General features: G+C 38.4%; 1 protein-coding gene and 1 long non-coding RNA gene across 7 annotated transcripts in view; one reads left to right on the top strand and one right to left on the bottom strand.

Annotated features, from left to right (window-relative positions):
• The window catches only part of Adcy10 (adenylate cyclase 10), a 70,559-nt gene extending 54,876 nt beyond the window's left edge, over positions 1 to 15,683 (bottom strand). For 3 of the 6 annotated variants that reach the window (XM_090340515.1, XM_090340519.1, XM_090340520.1), the window contains exons 1-7: positions 15,509 to 15,683; positions 6,305 to 6,514; positions 5,606 to 5,710; positions 4,127 to 4,165; positions 3,788 to 3,931; positions 2,685 to 2,890; positions 636 to 732 (exon numbers count right to left, since the gene is read on the bottom strand). In XM_090340515.1, coding sequence (XP_090196641.1) covers positions 636 to 732; positions 2,685 to 2,890; positions 3,788 to 3,931; positions 4,127 to 4,165; positions 5,606 to 5,710; positions 6,305 to 6,452 — 739 coding nt within the window. In that variant the 5' untranslated portion in view covers positions 6,453 to 6,514; positions 15,509 to 15,683. Of the gene's footprint in view, positions 1 to 635; positions 733 to 2,684; positions 2,891 to 3,787; positions 3,932 to 4,126; positions 4,166 to 5,605; positions 5,711 to 6,304; positions 6,515 to 13,695; positions 13,743 to 14,757; positions 14,841 to 15,508 lie in introns of all 6 variants that reach the window. The other 3 variants (XM_090340516.1, XM_090340517.1, XM_090340518.1) reach the window with 3 other exon arrangements.
• On the top strand, positions 6,317 to 19,042 carry LOC150057825 (uncharacterized). Its single transcript, XR_016536842.1, has 3 exons — positions 6,317 to 6,391; positions 14,359 to 14,430; positions 18,919 to 19,042. It is a non-coding gene; the product is annotated as an uncharacterized LOC150057825 (long non-coding RNA).
• Positions 19,043 to 19,058: the final 16 nt, after the last annotated feature.

The raw sequence follows: 19,058 nt of genomic DNA, 5'->3' as shown, positions 1-19,058 counted from the left end.
AGGCAAAGACTGACTCTACCACTTGAGTCTCCAGGCCTATATAAACAGTATCAGACAGAGGGCAAAAGGGCAGGAGCTAGATGGGAAGGGCTAAAGACTAGCTCAGCACAGGAAGTTGACATAGAAGGATCATTTGCACCCAGGACTTCAAACACCATCTGGGCAACACAAAGGGAACTATATCTAAATATAAAAGATTAAAGAGTAGGTAGGTAGGTGTATACCTACATGAAGACACAAGAACAAGTTCAAATTCTTTAGTGTGGGGAAACCAGGACTTAAACTTGGTGTCTGACACTTTGGCTCATAAGCTGCATCTCTAGCCCCTAAGCAAGTTTAAATTCAGATGTAGATAATTCTGAGAAGTTTGAGTGCTCAAAAGGGTTTTCTTTTTTTCTTTTTTCATTATGGGGAAGACTGCAGTTTAGAAGGTGATAGAAGGGAATCTGCCTACCCAGGGAAGGCAGAGGATGTGGGGGAAGGAGAGGAGAGAGAGGAAGGTATTTAGAATTACTGATCTGGAGAGTGGGAAGTAGGCCTCTTTCTGTGCTGGTAAGGAGTAGAGCTGTACCTAGGAGAGCAGCCATTGCATGGAACATTTGAACCTGTTGACCACTGTGCACCCGGGCACTTACTTTTGTGTTCATGAGTTGGGTAATAATCCATGAAGCTCATACATTTGGTGAAGAACTCATCAAAGTTAAAGGTTGGAGGCGGTTTTAAGAAGTTAACCTAAACAAAATAAAATGAGAATTTTTCAGTTAGTCTGAAAACAAAGTCATCTGGTCCAGAGAATATGTTTGTGACTGACTCAGACATGGCAAATGGAGACTAGCATATATAAATGCTAAAGGGCTTGATAAAGCATTTATCGTGTGTGTGTGTGTGTGTGTGTGTGTGTGTGTGTGTGTGTGTGTGTGTGTGTGTGTTTGTGTGTCTTTTGTTAGTTTTAGAAGACTGGGTTTTGCTATGTAGTCCAGGATGGCCTCAAACTTGCTTTGTAGTCCTGGCTGGTCTCAAGCTTGTTCTTTTTGGCCTTCACTTACTAGGATTGCACCACATCATGCCTAGTCTTCAATTTACAAAGTTGAATTTTTAAATTGAAAATTCATGGGCCTAAGGTTGTATCCCGTGTTTAAAATACATGTGCTTAAAATACATGTGCAGGAACTTCCGGTTAAATCCTTAGCTCAGAAAGAAAGAGCTGCTACCAGTAGTTCACACCACATAGAGACTGAGATCTGAAGATTGAGATTCAAGGTCAGCACTGACAGACAAATCCCAGACTCTTATCTTCAATCAGCCATCAAAGAGCTAGAACAGGAGTTGTATCTCAAGTGGTAGAATGCCTATTTTGAGTGGAAAATGTCAAAGAAGAGTACAAAGCCTCAGAGAGTTCAAGCTTCACCCCTGCCATAAAACAAACAAACAAACAATAAATAATTAACTGGTGCTAGTGGATCCTGCCTGTAATCCTAGCTACACAAGGAGGATCAAAGTTCAAAGTCAGTCAACTGGAACAGAAAAGTGAAACTGCCTCCAATTAAGCAGCTAATTGGCGGACAATTCAAATGACAGAGTGTCAGCCATAAGCAAAAAAGCTGAGCGTAAGGCCTTGGTTTAATGTCCTGAGTTCAAGCCCAGGTACCAGCTGAGAGGGAGGGAAAGGGGAGAGAGACAGAGAGAGACAGAGAATTTAAAAGGTTTTCTAATTATTCTTGTTCTTTAAACTGCCAATGATCAGTATGTATGCAACATATATACCTAACCAGTTCAAGGGACTACCTTCATATTTTTGCCTCAGAACTTTTTTCTACTGCTTTACTACTTTTTTTTTTTTGCCAGTCCTAAAGCTTGAACTCAGGGCCTACCTACTGTCTTTGAGTTTTCTCAAGGCTAGCACTCCACCAGTTGAGCCACGGCACCACCTCCTGCTTTTTTTGTATGCAGTACCAAGGGATTGAATCCAGGGTTTTGTGCATGCTAGGTGAGCATTCTACCACTATGCTACACCCTCAGCCTTTTCTCCGTTCTTAACATTTTAATTTAAATAAAACCTGGTTAAAATAGATACCATTTCATTCTTATAAGTGTTAAAAGACAAAGGAGACTGATGCCCAAGAAAATATTAGGTACCCCACCCGTAATAAGATCATGAACTCTACAAAATAATACCCAGAGAATAGAGCTGTTCTCATCTTTTAAAAATAATGAACTTATTATTTTGTTACCATTAAGTTTATCTAAAAGGATTTGGATCTGTGATATTCTTTCCCCAAACAATGCAAAAACTTAGTCCAGTAATCTGTCAAAACCAAATGGAGAGACATTTGACACAATGACAGGTCAGCACTCTATCTGCATTAGGCGGGTGATGGGTGGTGAAAATGAGAGCAGCTCTCAAAATTACTTCCCTCTGCTCCTACAGAAGAGATAGCAGATCTTACCTACTTTAAGCTAGGTCACTATTCCTAGATATCCAAATTCCACATCTGCTGTTACCTCAGTTAAGCCTGATCATTTCCTCTCAGAGTTTCCCAGACTCAGCTCCTCTCAGAGGAGTTGTCCTAGTCTAAAGCCTGGGAACCAAACTCCAATGACAGATCCTACCTTATCACCAGTCCCAGAGTCTCACAGAATTATCTTGACCCACACGATTGCAGGACTTTCTGCAGCTTACCTACCTTAACAGCTCTCTGATTCGGAATTCTCTCAATTTCAATCATGCTCCGGTCACACAGCTGCCAGCAGTTAGGTGACAGAATAACATCATTCATCTGGGCCATGCCCTGTGCAAGGCGGACATCATCTACTGCTTGGCCAATCACCAAAAAGTAGTTGTGTTTTTCATCTCCAAAGACCAACATGGAAATGTGGCCAGCAGCAAGTCCTGGCAAAAAGGGGAAGCAAAGGTTTGCATAAGAAGTTCTGGATAATTCTCTACCAGTATTGGCTCTTGGAAAAATCAGTCTTGGTATGACTGTGCTACTTTAGAACAAAATCCAATTTCTAAAATTTTACACAGAAATCAGAGAATGCTTCCTTCCAGGCCACCCTTCCAAAATGGCCCTTCTTTCAAGCCTAGAAAGATGGGCCTCTATGATATATAGCAAGACCCTGTCTTAAAGCAAACTAAAACACAAAAACAAAAATGGAACAAACAAAAATTGATACAATGTGGAAATTCATTGTTAAGGTGTTATATGTATGATTTTAACAAGCCATATAAAACTAGAGCTGAGTTCCAGTCTTATCTGTAAAGTTCTACTTGCCCATCAATTCTTGCAAAGTGGAACATACCATGAATGAATCTAAGTAATGACAAATCCCTCTCTGTTGTACTTAATGCTGTGCAATGTTGACAAGCTGAAAGATATAATAATAAGGGCAATCATAGAAACTGGAGACATGGCCCACGTAATAGAGCACTGCACAAGGTCATGAGTTCAAGCCCCATTACTGGTACAACAGCAGAATAGTAAAAAACAAAAACAAAAACCAATGACTTTGCTGTTCAGTGTCTTTATGTGCCAAATATTGTATGAATGCACTAACTTTGAAAAACATGTTCATTATGTAGATCTGATGACCAGTTTCAGTTCTTTAAACTGGTAAGTAAGGGAGTTAAAATTCACATTCTGGTCAGCCAGATTCTGAAGTTCAGGGCATGATGATGGATCTGAGCCATCATGCTCTCCAGATTTTGTCTTTGGGAAAGGTGTTAGCCAGGAGGAATGAAGACTTATACCCCAACTGCTATAGCGTCTCCTCTTTCCCAAACACTTACCTATCTTAACTCGGATGTCTAGCCCTTCTTCAACCTCCTTGGCATCAAACAACCCATGGATCTCCAGGCTGCATTTAATCACCACAGTGATGATGTTTTTCAGCTGCTTTCGCTCCACTTTCCACAGGGCTAGGAGTGCATCACCTTTAAGAGAGACACACACTGGGGACTTTGAATCCACCCTGGGGATCAGTGTATTTTGTAAAAGCTCTGGAGAGATAATGCCACCACATAATTCAATATAACTCCGGATCACAACCCTCTCTGAGATGCTTCTTCTGGTAGAGCATGGGCTCCTCAGTGCTTTTTTTCTTACCATGCTCCACTCAGCCTCCATACCTGCAAATTTTAGGATGTCTCCTCCAAAAATCAACACTTCTGAGAAAAAAAGAGAGAAAAAGTTGAATCAAATTCTTGATTTTCTTAAAGCTAGTAAAAAAATAATTCCCTCCTCATCAGAACAGAAAAGGGTCAGAAGAACATCAATTCACAAAATATACTAATACTACAGATGTTATCTCTTTAAATCCATTCAACTACAGAATAAGGGTGCTCAACCATTTCTGAGCATGGGAAAGGAGACAGGAGATGGGGTTTCTCAGAAGGCCTTGGGACACCTGCCTTCCTCCCATAACATTAGAAAAGCTTCTGTAGACTAGAGCTTAGTAGATGGTTGGATGTGTGGCAGGACTCCACAAGATGTAGAGTTCTGGAAATAAGGAAATCAAAACAATTGTCAATTATAATTTTTTACATTGTATAGTAAAAATGGACATTATTTTGTTTGACTTTGATAGTAGGATGAACACAGGTCCTCATGCATGCCATTAAGTGGACTTTCTTCCTCTCGGGTACAAGTCATCACAAGCTTGTGGAGTACCTATTATGCTGAGTGGGATGTGAAGAGGGATTAGACATTGTTTATGCTTTTAGGGAACATTAAACTTTGTCTAGCAAGTAATGAGAGGAAATTAGTAGGGAATATAGATCCTGATAAAGCTGTATGCCTAGAGTTTACCTTAGCATAGTAAATAATTTTCTTTATGAATAGTTCATATTAGTAGTGTAAAAAAATGGCAGAGGTTGAAAGAGGACCAGTCCTTTCATTCAGCTGTAATGGCTTCAAAAACCATCATTAGAGACAAATGATTGACATGTTAATTATAAATCATTCTTATCTATTCATACGGCCATCTATTAATGACTATGTTTGGGCTATATGGAGGATACTGCCTCTTAAAATATTTTAATATAACAAGTTTAACTTTTGTTTTTTGTTTTTTGTTTTTGTGGGTCATGGGGCTTGAACTTCACCTGGGCACTGTCCCTGAGCTCTTCAGCTCAAGGCTACCACTCTACCCTTGAGCCAAGCCCCACTTCCCATTTTCTACAAGTTAATTGGAGATAAGAGTCTCAGGTCCTTTTGTGCCTGGGCTGGCTTTGAACCTTAATCCTCAGATCTCAGCCTTCTAAGTAGCTAGGATTACAGGCGTGAGCCACCGTGCCTGGCTTTGAGCTCATCTTTTAAAGAAGTCTAGATTTCAATCCTTTAATTAATACAAAACATTCTTTTCCTCAAATTGTTTGGATGTGTGAAATTTGCTCAACTTCCTTCACTTGTATTATGACATATTTTGAAATGTAATAGTTGTATACCTATTTCCTGGGAAATAGGAAGAATACTAAGCAGTTTTCACTGGGTATAAAGAACAACAACAACAACAACAACACACACACAGGAAAAAAAAAGATGACAAAAAAAGAGAAAAAGCAATGAATGGAAACAATCTTAATTCAGAAACCTAAGAAAACACTTACTCTCCACTATGGCACTTATATAGTAGTTGAGGATCTCCACTAACTGCTCAGCTCCACGGTCCATGTACATTGCTGTGCTGAACTTCTCAGTCATTGCAGTAAAACCTGTAATAAACAGGCAGCTGGCTTTTGACTGGCTTAGGAGGAGTCCCTTTTTCTGGAGCTACAGAAGGTTATCTTGGAGAGCAGTGAGATTTTGAAGAAGCACCAGAGTTTCTTAATGTTCTTTGTGGCTGGTCATGTGTTAAAAAATGCCTCTGTTTATTATTTTAGGGGGTAGGCAAAGAAATTCCTTCCAGGTTCTCAACTTATGCCATGATAACTGAAATTCCATTGGGACTAGAAAGTTTGGTTCCAGGGTAACAAACACACACAATTTTCAAGTTTTTCTTTAAAAAAAAAAAAGTGGCTGAGATGTAACTATCTAGAGAGATCAGTTCCTGAGGTCACTTTGCTTGGGGACAGGTATGGGACTTGGGAGATAAAGCCATGAATTACAAGGACATGGAAGCAGAAAACCGGGTGACTTGGACATGTTTAAGGAAAAGCCCATGACTGGAAGGTGGGGACAAGACAGAGAGCCTGTATTCTCAGTAGAGCTTGAAAAGGGCTTCCCAACTCTGCCATCAAGTTCTGCATGTGAATTCTTGTACCAGTCTGCTGCTCAATCATGTTAAACAAACATTCCTTTGCACTTGCCTGAAATATCAACAAACATCAGGACTCCATCAAAATATTTCACCGAGGGTCGCTCTGGAGTGAAATCTCCATAGACAATGAGATCTGGTAAGTGAGCTGCTATTCTGACAATGGCCCGGTCCTCTAGTTCTTCTTGTTGGATACTCATATTCAAGGCAAATGTTCAGAATTTCTTTTTAAGTGACTGGAAGCAGCTCCAAAATAGGTCTTCTAAAAACAAAAGTTGGGAATGGAGAACGTCTAACATATTTGTTTGCTCACTTTCCTCTTTTTTTTCCTCCATTGACTAGGTTTTAACCTATGAGCTGCTACTTTAAGTGACTGAGTAATGAGAGAAAGTGACTAACACTTCAAAAAGATTACTTTTGTATTCTTTTCCTTAGAGGGACCCTGGAGGACTGGGCACCTGGAGCACCATTACATTAATGGGCTAGTCCATTTCAGGCAAGCCCTCACCTCACTGCAAGTCCAGCAGCTCTGTCCACTCTCTCTTTTCCCTTCTCTCTTTCCATGTTCCCTTCCTCTGCTTTTAATATTTCATCTCTTTGCTTTCTTAAAATTAAAGTATAAGTGTGAATTTACATGTGTGCATATGTACTTATTTATATGTATTTTTAAGTGGGTACTTTAAAATTTAATGCTAATTATAGAAGGAGAACTTGAATAGTGTGTGTGAGATGTGGCCATTGGTATGTATAAAGTAGGAAAGGTAGGCCTTAAACTCTAAGTGAAAGGGAATGTTGAAATTTCAGTTTGTTGCCCAGTCTTTGAGTTCTGAAAAAAGTAGGGTTACATAAGGCTCTCCTCTAGCCACTGGGGATAATTAAATGTTCATGCCTAAATGTGGTAACATTGCTAGCTTCTTCAGAGCAAGCCAAGTCTCTGCAATAGGTAGAACAAACACACACACACACACACACACACACACACACACACACACACACACACACACACCCCCCTCTGTTATTTTTGGTTCTGGTCAGCAGGGAGAAACTGTTCATTTCAACCAGACATAGGTCATATTAGGTCACATGAATATTAAAAGAAAACACAGTAAGATAGTCACTTTTATTCCTTAGGTTGAAGGAACAGCATTAAAAATAATCAGTGAATCTTTTCTGAAACTACATTTTTTTTCTCAAGTAATTTTCCAGAAGGGGAAAGAAGAGAGATGCTCATTATATGTACTCTAGGCCTATTAGAAAACATGGAGTTATTCTTTTGCTCACACATCTGGCACTCTACAAGTAGAACAATAAGATGGGTGCTATTTAGATGCCTCACAAATGTTACCAAGGCTAAACTGGGAAAGTCTATAATGCTATCCTGTTGGTATTGTTATGAATAAGCAAGTTAAAGGAAATGTTCTTGCCAAGAAAGTCATTGTGCTAATTGAGCATACAAAGTGCTCTCAAGAGCCAAGATAGCTTCCTAAAACATGTAAAGGAAAATGATCTGAAAATAAAGTAAGACAAAGAGGAAAGAGACTGAGTTTACATGAAGGCCAACCTTTTCCACCCAAAGAAGCATACTTTATGTGAACCAACAGAAAGGGGCCTGAGCTGCTAGCCCTATTCCCTGTGACTTGTGGCAAAAAAGAAGGCAAAAACAAACAAACAAAATTCATTGGACAATTAAAAAAAAGGCAGAGAAACATGACAACTTGAAAGTGTATAGAAATAGACACCTAGAAATTAGAAAATCTTCATAAGGAAATCTGGGGGCTTGGGAGATAGTAGGTATATGTGCATAGCATGCATAAGGCCTGGGGAGTAAAAAAGAAATTAAACAAATTAAGCCAAGAGTATAATATAAACTTTATAGATATCACAGAAATTAGTGCAAGAGGGAAAAGGATAAAACTTATAATGTCCTCCCTGACTCCTCTATGTTCTCCATCATAGAGAATTAAAAAGTGTAAAAATATGGGTGAAAAATGAATAAAGCATCCAGACATTTTATTTGTTCACTTATTTTTTTTTTATTTATTGATGACACTGGGGTTTGAGCTCAGGACCTTTTGCTCCGCAGGTACACACTCTGACCCTGAGATGCTCTTCCAGCCCATTTTTGTGTTGATTATTTTAGAGATAGGGACTTTCTTCTTGCTTGAGCACACTCCTGGGCTGCGATCTGCTTATCTTAGACTTCCTGTCACAGCTAGAATAATAGGCATGAACCATTATACCCAGCTATTGGTTAAGAAGGAATTCAGGAAATTTTCTATCCACTCTGACTTCAAACTTTGATCCTCCCCATCTCGTCTTTCTGATCTCAGAGTGAGCTACCAGGGCGTGACTTAACACTCAACGATTTTAAACAAATCCAAGAAGACAGTCCCAAATAACTTATATCCGCAAACATAAAAACTGACTAATGTGATCTTATATAATAATCATTAGTCTGAACTAATAAGAGAGAGCAAGATATGAGCTAGAAAACTACAGATGGTCTCCTAAATTTTTCTTCTAGTTTGTTAAATGTAGTTTAAGCAGTGTGGTGTTTGTTAGTGCATACATCAAGAGACAGTGAGACAGGCTGCTTCTCTTAGATGATGTGAGGAGGGTAAGTTCCACCACCACAATCACAAGGACAAACAACATCCATGAAGGCTATGAAGCACAGCATTTCCTGGCCAAGCCGGGTCTCATCTATGCCTTTCACAAACCAGCAGGATGGAATCACTTATGACTTCCGTGGGGTTTGGTCATCAGAAAGGTTGGCACTTCCAGTGCATAGGGATAACTAGTGGCCCTCTGGGCATACGCCACCTGACATATTACTGAATCATCTGCTCTTCCAGACTGCAAATGATAAAGACACATCATGATTCCAGAAAATACAGTCAAGATCATTAAGAAAAACTCTAAAATCACAATGACTTGTCACAACAAAGGCTTCCTCTGTTGTGTCCCTCTGACACCCAGACAGGGACATTCTGATGTCCAAGGCCATAGGAAAAACAGATGGAATGGAATGGACTCGTATATGACTGGTAGAAATATTTCTTTTCCTCATGACAGTGACCAGAGTTATCGTAAAACCATGCCTAACTTCAAGGGTTCAAATAGAGGGGGAAGTACAATCCTACTGTGTGTACAACAGAAGAGAGTTGGAAAATTGGTGGCAGCCTCAATAGTTACTATATGACAGATGTGAAGTGATTTAAAAGAAGTCAGTTGGATTCTGACCAATAACAAGCTAATCTTTCCATCTTTCCTCCTCCTCCTCCTCCTCCTCCTCCTCCTCCTCCTCCTCCTTCTCCTCCTCTTCCTCCTCCTCCTCCTGTTCTTCCTCTTCCTCTTGTCAGTGATAATTTTTGGAAGATTACTGAAACTTTAAATCCATAAAATGCCACAAAGTACATCTTGACTTTAACAAGGCCTATTACCTGAAAATTTCATATCCTTTTGAATAAGATGGCAAGTTATAGAAGTAAGGAAACTAATATTAGCTGGTTAACAATCATATTAATTCATTAATTCCCACGTCAATTCAGGCTGGGAGATTTTTTTAAATTAAAGAATTTATTAACATTGATTTTTATATCATATTTCAAATGACGTGTTTAACAAACAAGTATTCAAGAAGGGGATCTCTATGTACAATCATTGGCACTTAGACTATAGTTCAATACTTACATATACTTGAATATTGCCAAATCATTCACACATTCTCTTTTTCATCTATCTATTGTCATTTTTTTCTTTTTGAAATAAGGTGTCACTTGGTATCCCACACTGGCTTGGAACTCCCCCACCCCCCTCCCAGCCACTCTTCTCCACATCCCCTCTCACCTATAAATTTGAGAGGATATTTCTGTGTAGTCCCAGCCTGGCCTCAGACTCATAATCATTCTGCCTCAACTGCTTGATGGCCTGATTTCTAGAATTATAGTCGTCATCATGCCTAGCTTATATTAAATTTTAATGCATCTTTTTCTTCAAGCCAGGGGTGTGTGTGTGTGTGTGTGTGTGTGTGTGTGTGTGTGCGCGCGCGCGTGTGCACTCAGGAGGCTGAAGCAGGAAGACAGAAAGTTGAAGGCCATCCTGGACTATATATTGAGACCTTGTCTCAAAACCAAACAAGCAGTGTGGTGTGACACATGCCTTGTAATCCTAGCATTTAGGAGGCTGATGTAGGAGAGTCACAAGTCTGAGGCTAGCTTAGGCCATTATGCAGTGAGACTTTGTCACAACAGGAATGAAAAAAAAAACCCCACAGTATATCATCTGTTTCCTTTTGAAGCTGAAGAGCTAATCTGGAGTTCTGCTGCTAGGCATATACTTTATTATTGAGTTACATCCCATGCCTATATTTTAATACATCTTTCCAAACAGCTTTCCGAAGCTGGGATGAGAGTTCATTCAGTGTTCAAATCTGATCCAGATTTGATTCAGTCTACCTACTTTATTTGAAGTTCATTGACTGTGAAACATAGTGGATAAGAGAAGTGATTGGAAATGTTAAGCCCAGAGATGATGATATTTATGTTAAAATAGTAGTTGCCTTCAAATTTTTGGACTGAATTGTGAAAGTAGTAGGTTAGAAGATGACACAGGTCACTAGACAAAGTCTACTATGTGCTCTTGCAGCCAGCAAACCTTCCTTCTATTGTTCTTGTAGAGGGATTGGATTTAGCTAAGCTCCAATAAAGTTTATAGGAGTGAAAAGGGAAACGAAAAAGTTAGGTATGTTGGTATATGTCTATGGTTCCAGCCCTTGTGAGGCTAAGGCAGGAGGAGCATGAGTTTGAAACCAGCCTAGGCTATGTAGTGAGAGTCTGTTTCTAAAAATAATATAAAAGGCTAGGGATGGTGGTTCTGAGATGAGTTCAAATCCCAGTACTGCTGAAGAAAGAAAGAAAAAACGCAGAAAGTTCACACGTTGCATGGTCAAGATTTAGTTTGTGAAAAAAAAAAAAAGCAGCTTTAAACACAATGCTTTTGTAGGTACTGATACTCTCCAAAGACTTCAAGCGATTTAATGAATAGCCATAGACTTAAACTCCACAGAAGTGAACAGGGCATAGTTTTAGTCTTCTCCCCTGACAGGCAGCTTGCTGGCTATCTTGACTTTGGTCCCAATGGCTAGCATTTATAAGACTGCTAAATTTAGCAACTAGACATATAGACTTCCCTGTTCAACTTGAATTTCAAATGATTTGTAGTAAATACACTATGAACTGTCCAGTCTTGACAATTCCACACCATTTTCACATGCACGTTACATATCATTTTGTTTAAGCTTTAACACTGCATAGAAAGTGGATTCAATTAGTTTCTTCAAAGGATCAACTAGGATCAATGGCAACTGCTGAGAGACCAATAGGAACCACGTAAGAGTGAACATTCTGAACTTGGGTTTAAAGAGCCTCAGATTATCTGCAGCAGAATTCCCAGAAACAACCTCTAATGCAATTTTTTTAGCATTATGGAAAAGGAAAATCACTTGAAATTTAAATCTTGCTATGACTGAATAGCCTACTATGTGGTTTATCTTTTCTACAGAGGTGAAATCTGTTTGCTTCTCTTTTGAACTTTTTAAAGAATATTGAAAGGAACAGCTGGTTTTGCACAACTTACTACTTACTGTGACAGTATTTAGAAAGAAAATATTATATTCTCTGTCTTCCACCTTGAAGAGAGAGACCAAAATGTAATTGGGACATTAATTTGTGAAGATTAACTTCGGGCATTTGCTTTTATTATATTAGACCTTCCTATTTGGGAGAGGGTGAAAGCAAACATGATTTAAAAGTTTAAAATTATCTCCAGTCCTATTTCCCCCATGGTTATTTTTTACTATTATTAGAATACAATAAATCCTAATAGTATATGTATTTACAGACTTTAAAACCAAGGATTCATAGAAGGCACACTTGTCTAGTTTCATCCAACCTCTTTGCACATGGCTGAAATTCATTCTATCCAAAAAAATATTGTATGGGTGAATCTTCTACACAGTATTTTCAGGTGCTTTATAATGTTGGTTCTAGTAAAATTTTAATTTTCTTCTCTTATTTTCTTTTGCATTTCCTCTCTGACCTTTGTATTAGCACCAATCCATTATTACTATTTTGACATATCCACATATTTATAAATACAGCTCAATCAAACTCAATCTCTCTGTCTCCATCATCAACCTCTTCCTTTATCAAACCAATCTCAGCAAGCTTCCTTGTTCCATTTCCACACCTGTATATGAAGCATTTAGACCAAATTCTCTTTCCTTTACCTTCTCTATTTGCTTTCCTTCTTTCTACTAGTATTCCCAATTCCAGTCAGGGTTTGTTTTACACCTCTCTCCTTCATGTGTTTTTTTTTTGTTGTTGTTTTTGGTTTGTGTGTATACTAATTGTTCAAAGGGTGTTCACTGTCATTTCACACATGCTCACACTGTATTTTAACAAGGTTGGTTGTCTTATTTGCTTTTGCTTCTTCCACACCTCCAATTATTCAACGGCTGTCAATGGAGTTTCATTTTGCTAACCTCAATCATAAATAGGACATATTTCAGTGTTATTCATTTTCTTACATTTTACCCTACCAACACTTTGCTCAAATGTCATTCTTGGGGACTTTTTAAATATTCTTTGTGCTTTATCTCTCCTGAAAACAATGTAAGAAATTCCAATTATAAGATATTTGTGCACTGAAGTATATTTCAATAACATTTCATGCTTTTTCTTTGAAAAAAATTGTTTAGGAAGGGAAGCTGACAACTGAGAAAGAAACTAAAAAAAAAAAAGAATGGCATTGCCCCATTTATAAGGAAATGGAAAGACAGGGTAAAAAATCATATTAAGTGGAGTATTCCAGACCCAAAGAAACATGGGCTCCATGATCTCCCTTATTTGTAAAAATTAGTTGATATCTAGGATAGTTCTAACAGAGGATCACAATAGCTCAATAGGTATGTACATGTGACCATATAAAATGTTGCTAATCAAAATGAACTCTACGATGTGGAAACAACAGAGTTTTTGTTGTTATTTTTAGTGTACAGTGTGCAGTTATTCCTATTTTTCTTTTTTTTCCCTTTGGTTTAACCCCTATTGTCACTGTTAATGATTTTGGTACCCTGTGTCTTGTATACTGATTTATCTCAATTGGGGAAGGGAAGTGGGCAAAAACATGAGAAGGGGTATCAATGTTTGAGGAAAGTAACTGTAGCCCTCCTATAGATTATCCTGACACTAAAATATGATTTTTTAAAAAGGTGAGACAAAGAACAAGGATGAACCAGTGCAATAAAGGTACTCACATCACACTATGTTCAAAATGACATTTAAACTTGAGTTAGGAGAGTCAGTGGAGGGAAGGGGGACAGAAAAGATGAAAAAGACAAAGGGGAGGATAAAAATATTTGACAAGAAATGTACTCATTACCTTACTCATGTAACTTTAATGCCTCTGTACATCACCTTGACAATAAACTGAAAATTAAAAAATACTGTTTATTTCACATGGCCTTAAAATTACAGACACTGAAAAGAAAAAAAAAAGAGTGAACATTCCATCTGGGCTTTCTCACGAAATATTGCACTCTCTCTTCAAAAGTAGAGGTGGTTTGTCTAGTTAGTGGAAAGGTAAATGAGTGCAAAGATTTTGTTGTTTTAAATAAAGTAATTTGAGAACTTGGACAGATTTCTTCTGTTGTGATTAAGCAAGGACAGTAGATGCATTTTGAAATTACGGTGAAGATGTAGGAGTAAAACTAGAACAAAATGATTTGCTCCTTGGTTCAAAAGGCAGGAATAGATATCTAAGTATGGGGAATGGTAGTGCATGTCTGTAATCCTAGAACTCAGGAAAGAAGGGAGGGAGGGAGGGAGGGAGGGAGGAAAGGGAAAACCTGGGAGTTTTTCATATGATTACGGGTAAGAAAACAGAGGTGTTCTGTTTTAGAACTATCTTTCTGCTTTAACATCTGCAACATTAGAAAGTTAGTGCTGGAGATAGTTACTTTCAATAAACACATAGCATATTGTAATGATAATTTATGAAGCTTTTTCTAATGCCTTTTCACAAGCTGCTTCATTTAATCCCCAGGTAGGCCTGGTGCTTGTTTTACAGAGATGGAAACTGAAGCTCAAAGAGACATCAGCACAGCTGCAACCCCAGGTCTGTGGGACTTGAAAGTCTTTGCTCTTTCTACTTTGAGGCCCCACTTTAAACCTCAAAGTAGCCTAACTTATTCCATTTTATAAGATAACTTTAAGATAATATTACCTGGGGGCCGGGAGTTTGGCCTAGTGGTTAAAGTGCTTGCCTTGCATGCATGAAGACCCGGGTTCGATTCCTCGGTACCACATACATAGAAAAAAGCCAGAGGTGGTGCTGAGGCTCAAGTGGTAGAGCTCTAGCCTTGAGAAAAATCCAAGGACAGTGCTCAGGCCCTGAGCTCAAGCCCAGGACTGGCAAAAAAAAAAAAAAAAAAGATAATATTACCTGGCAGGAAGCTGTTCTGTTTTGCAGAAACTGTTCTGAAGTCAAGCAGAATCCTACATGAATGCTGTTTTGCAAATATATTCCTGAAAAGGAATATATCATCTTGGCAAAAATCATTTAGAGACTGACCACTTCAGCAGCTTCCTGGAATAGCTAAACAAATGCTACAGAACTTCAAATAGCTAGTTAAGCTCAGCCCCACTGAAGGTCAGGGCTGCTTCCTTTCAGCCTGAAGGTGGAGAATAATTACTGCACTGCTATTAAATTGACTCCTAGCTTGGATGACTGAATGCTGGTGTCTCAAATGGCTGGGATATTACAATAACAAGAATTGATACAGAAACACATGTAAGTGCCAGGTGCTGGTGGCTCAGGCCTATAATACTAGCCACTGAGAGGCTGAGATTTGAGGATCATGATTCAAAGCCAGCCAGGGTATAAAAGTGCCCATAAGACTCTTTACAATTGACAACACAAACACCAGAAGTGGAGCTGTGACTCAAAATGGCCCAGTGCTAGCCTTGAGCTAAAGAGCTCAGGGACAGAGTCCAGGTCCTGAATTTAAGCCCCACAACTGATTCCCCCCCCAAAAAAAAAGAAAAGAAGAAGAAAATACTTTTAAGTTTGAACCTCAATTATTAGCACAAGGCTTTCCCACTTTTTTCTGAAGTCCAATATCTGTCATACTAGATGGTGATTCTTAGCTTTAGCTGTGTCCATTCCTTCTACCAAGACTGCTACTTCAACATACCTCTTTTCTCCAAGACTGAGGAAAAAGCCAGAGCCTAGATTAGGGGCTAGATCTCTCAGGAATGTAGAAAACAAGAAAGAAACCTGGATATTATTCTGAAGACAGCAAAAGTGTGTGTCGGTCCATAGCAGACTCCTAAAAATGACAGTTTTGTCTAAAAGCCGTTTTCCAGGCCACACCCTCCCCAGCGCATTGTTTCATGAGCACTGACTATGCCTCTGATTGGTTGGCACACCCTCCCCTCCCCCCACCATCCTGTGAGGCCTACTGCTCTTCTAGGACTGGCTCAGGCTCAGGTTCTTTTGCTGGACATGCAGGCAGTATGAGGGCAGATTGACATGACCCTCAAAGCAGTTCACACAACTCTTGTTGACCATGGGAAAGGTGACTGAAATTTGACCACTGTTGTTAGATGATTATCATAAAAACAAGTGCCATCAAGCACCTAATTTTAGTCAATACAGTAGACTTGTTGCCTGTGGTCAACTATAATCTGAAAGTTTTAATGGACAATTATTGAAATAAAACATAGAGCTTTTAAATTGTATTTCTGAGTAGTATAATGAAAGCTCCCATCAACCTTTTCTACCATATTTACCATTAAATTATCCATTGGCCTGTTGTATTCACTTACATAGGCTGCTTGCTCTAGGGCAGATGAGACAACATATATAGGTAACTTTTATTACAGTATGTTTATTGCTATAGTTCTTATCTGTTTTACTATTGCTGTAGCTATCTAGGTGTCTATAAAGCAGGCATTGTCAGAGGTGTGATGTTTTATGAACATAGTATGCATAGGGCTAGGGTTTGGTACTCAGATTTCAGAATCTACTAGGAATCCTGGAAGATATCCTGTATACTATGACTTGAGCTGGTGTTGTTGTCTCCTCCTCCTCCTATTTCTTGCTTGAACTTAGGGTCTGGGTGCTGTCCCTGAGTCTCTTTCTGCTCTACCACTTGAGTCACCGAGCCACTTCCAGCTTTTTTTTGTAGTTTATTGGAGAAAAGAGTCTCCTGGGGACTTTTTTGCCAGGCTGGCTTCAAACCACAATCTTCAGATCTGTGTCCTGAGTAGCTAGGATTACAGGTGTGAGCCACCGGTGGGTGCCCAGCTTGAACTGACTTTTTGTTGGTTAACTGGAGTTGAAGTCTTACGGACTTTTCTGCCATAGCTGGTTTCAAACCTCAATCCTAGCTTCCAGAATAGTTAAGATTATAGGCCTGAACCATGGGCACTCAGCCAATTTCAGAGCTTTTGTGTGTGTGTGTGTGTGTGTGTGTGTGTGTGTGTGTGTGTGTGTGGTAAAATTTTGTTTCCTCAGATTTCAGCTTTTCTTTTTTGAGTGCTGGGGATTGAGGATTGAGCTCAAGGCCCTGCATATGCTAAGCAAGCACTCTACCATTGCTCTGTACCTTCAATTCACGTTGTTCCCATACAAGGACTCACTATGTAGCTTGAGCCACGTCTCTGAACACTATTACAGATGCACACCAATAATCGTGGCCTCAAGTGCATTTTGTGTGTGTGTGTGTGTGTGCTGGTGTTTGAACTCAAGTTTTGTGTTCTCCTAAGCTTTTTTTTTTTTTTGAGAGATAACATAGTTCCTTAAGAACAACAATGATTAATTATATGGCTTATGTTTACATCATATTTTAAATGACAAGTTTAACAAACAATTGTTCAAGGAGGAAATCTCTAATTACATTCTCTGGGACTTAGTCTTTAGAACTTAATCAAAATTAGGCTAACGGTTTGTACGTCATAGAAACATATCAGTTTATGAAATAAAACATTATGATTATAGAGTCATAGGTTTTTTCCTAAGGCTGGTATTCTACCACTACAGTCATGCCTTCAGCTCAGCTTTTTTTTGCTGGTTAATTGGAGATAGAGACTTGGTAGAGCTGTGTACCTGGACTGGCCTCCTGAGTAGCCAGGATTGTAGGTGTGAATTGCCAGTGCCTGGCTCAAGTACATACTTCTATTCCACTTCACCCCAATGATAATTTGAAACCCAATATGACCCTTAGTTTGAGTCTCAATTTTCTTAATACAATGTAACACTGGCAAAATATGTTTAAAGAGAGGGGCATATTTTTTTGTCTATTTTCTTTTATTGAATGACATATTTTCTTATACCTTAACTCACATTTTAATTTTCTAGCTGTTCTTACAGTTAGCACAGCTATTAACAAATATGGGAACATATCTAAAACTTGAATTTAAAAATCAAATTGAAAACAGATTCAAATATCCTCAAATCCAGACCATTAATCATATTTATTTTGCTGAAAATGTTAGTTTCAAGGATTTTTAAAAAAAGCTAATTATATTTGTTGAGTGAATTTTCTAGTGTTAGTTATGAAAACTAGTCCTATAATCACAACCCATTTGTTTCATTATATGTTCTCTAGTAGACTTTTCTTTTAAGGGAGAGATCAGTATTTTGAAATTAATCATTGTTAACATTTAACCTTTCAATCTTACTTAACTTTTTTTAAAAAAGAACTGTTTCCTATGGAAAGACAGTACTAATATACCTTGGCTCACTATTTTTTAAATGAAAACCAATCTTGGGAAGAAAGTGAATGCATCTAGGTAATTATAAAGTTTCACTGGTGATTAAGTGGGGCTCACAGGCCCACAACAAAGAGTTTTCAATAGAAAGAAGTGAAAGACCAAACTTCTTGCATTCATATTAATAAACATTTTGGATCTATGCCATATAAGTTTTTCCTAAAGGCTTATACTTGCAAACAAATGTGCACATACATACCAAATAAGTTTAACAGGATAACATGAAAAGAAACCTATAATAATTTGCTTTTACTGTGCTCTTATGTTTAATTCTGATTTTTTTTCTCCTCAAAGTTCTACTGGTGAAGATACAAATGGCAAAACATAGATTTCACTTACCATATTGTTACCAGTTATATATATACCAAGCATAATGCTCTAAGTTCCAATCCTAGTAATGCTAGATCAAATTGTAGTTGTAAAATAATTTTATATAACATGTAAGAAATTAAATTCTTCTTCAAGTTAAAATGTTTAAAAATAGTCTGAGATTACCTGACTACTACTTTTTCTACTCTCTTTTCACCTATAGCTACTTAACCATTATTCACTAAATAAGTAGATTTAAGCCTTTTAACTTGCTTGAACTTTTTTTTTTTTGCTTGTTTTTGGTACTGGGATTTTTTTTTTTTTGGCCTGGGCTTGAGCTTTGGGCCTGAGCCCTGTCCTTGGACTTTCTCAAGGATAGAGCTCTACCACTTGAGCTTCAGCACTTCTGGCTTTTTTCTACGTATGTGGTACTGAGGAATCGAACCTGGGTCTTCGTGCATGCTAGTCAAGCACTCTACCACGAGGCCAAACTCTCAGCCTTTTTTTTTTTTTTAAACAGGCTCTCACTACGTACTCCAGGGTGGCCTCAAACTTACAATCCTCCTGCCTCTGCCTTCCAAGTTTTAGAATTACAGGTGTGTGTCAATGCACTCAGTTTTTGTTTGCTTTTATGTCTAAACAGTTTGGCTAAAAACAGGA

The sequence above is a fragment of the Megascapheus bottae genome, chromosome 10, assembly GCF_031878675.1.
Source record: "Megascapheus bottae isolate mThoBot1 chromosome 10, mThoBot2.hap1, whole genome shotgun sequence".
Lineage (NCBI taxonomy): Eukaryota > Metazoa > Chordata > Mammalia > Rodentia > Geomyidae > Megascapheus > Megascapheus bottae.
The sequence above is the reverse complement of the archived record's forward strand: the minus strand, read 5'-3'. Positions and strand labels throughout refer to the sequence as shown.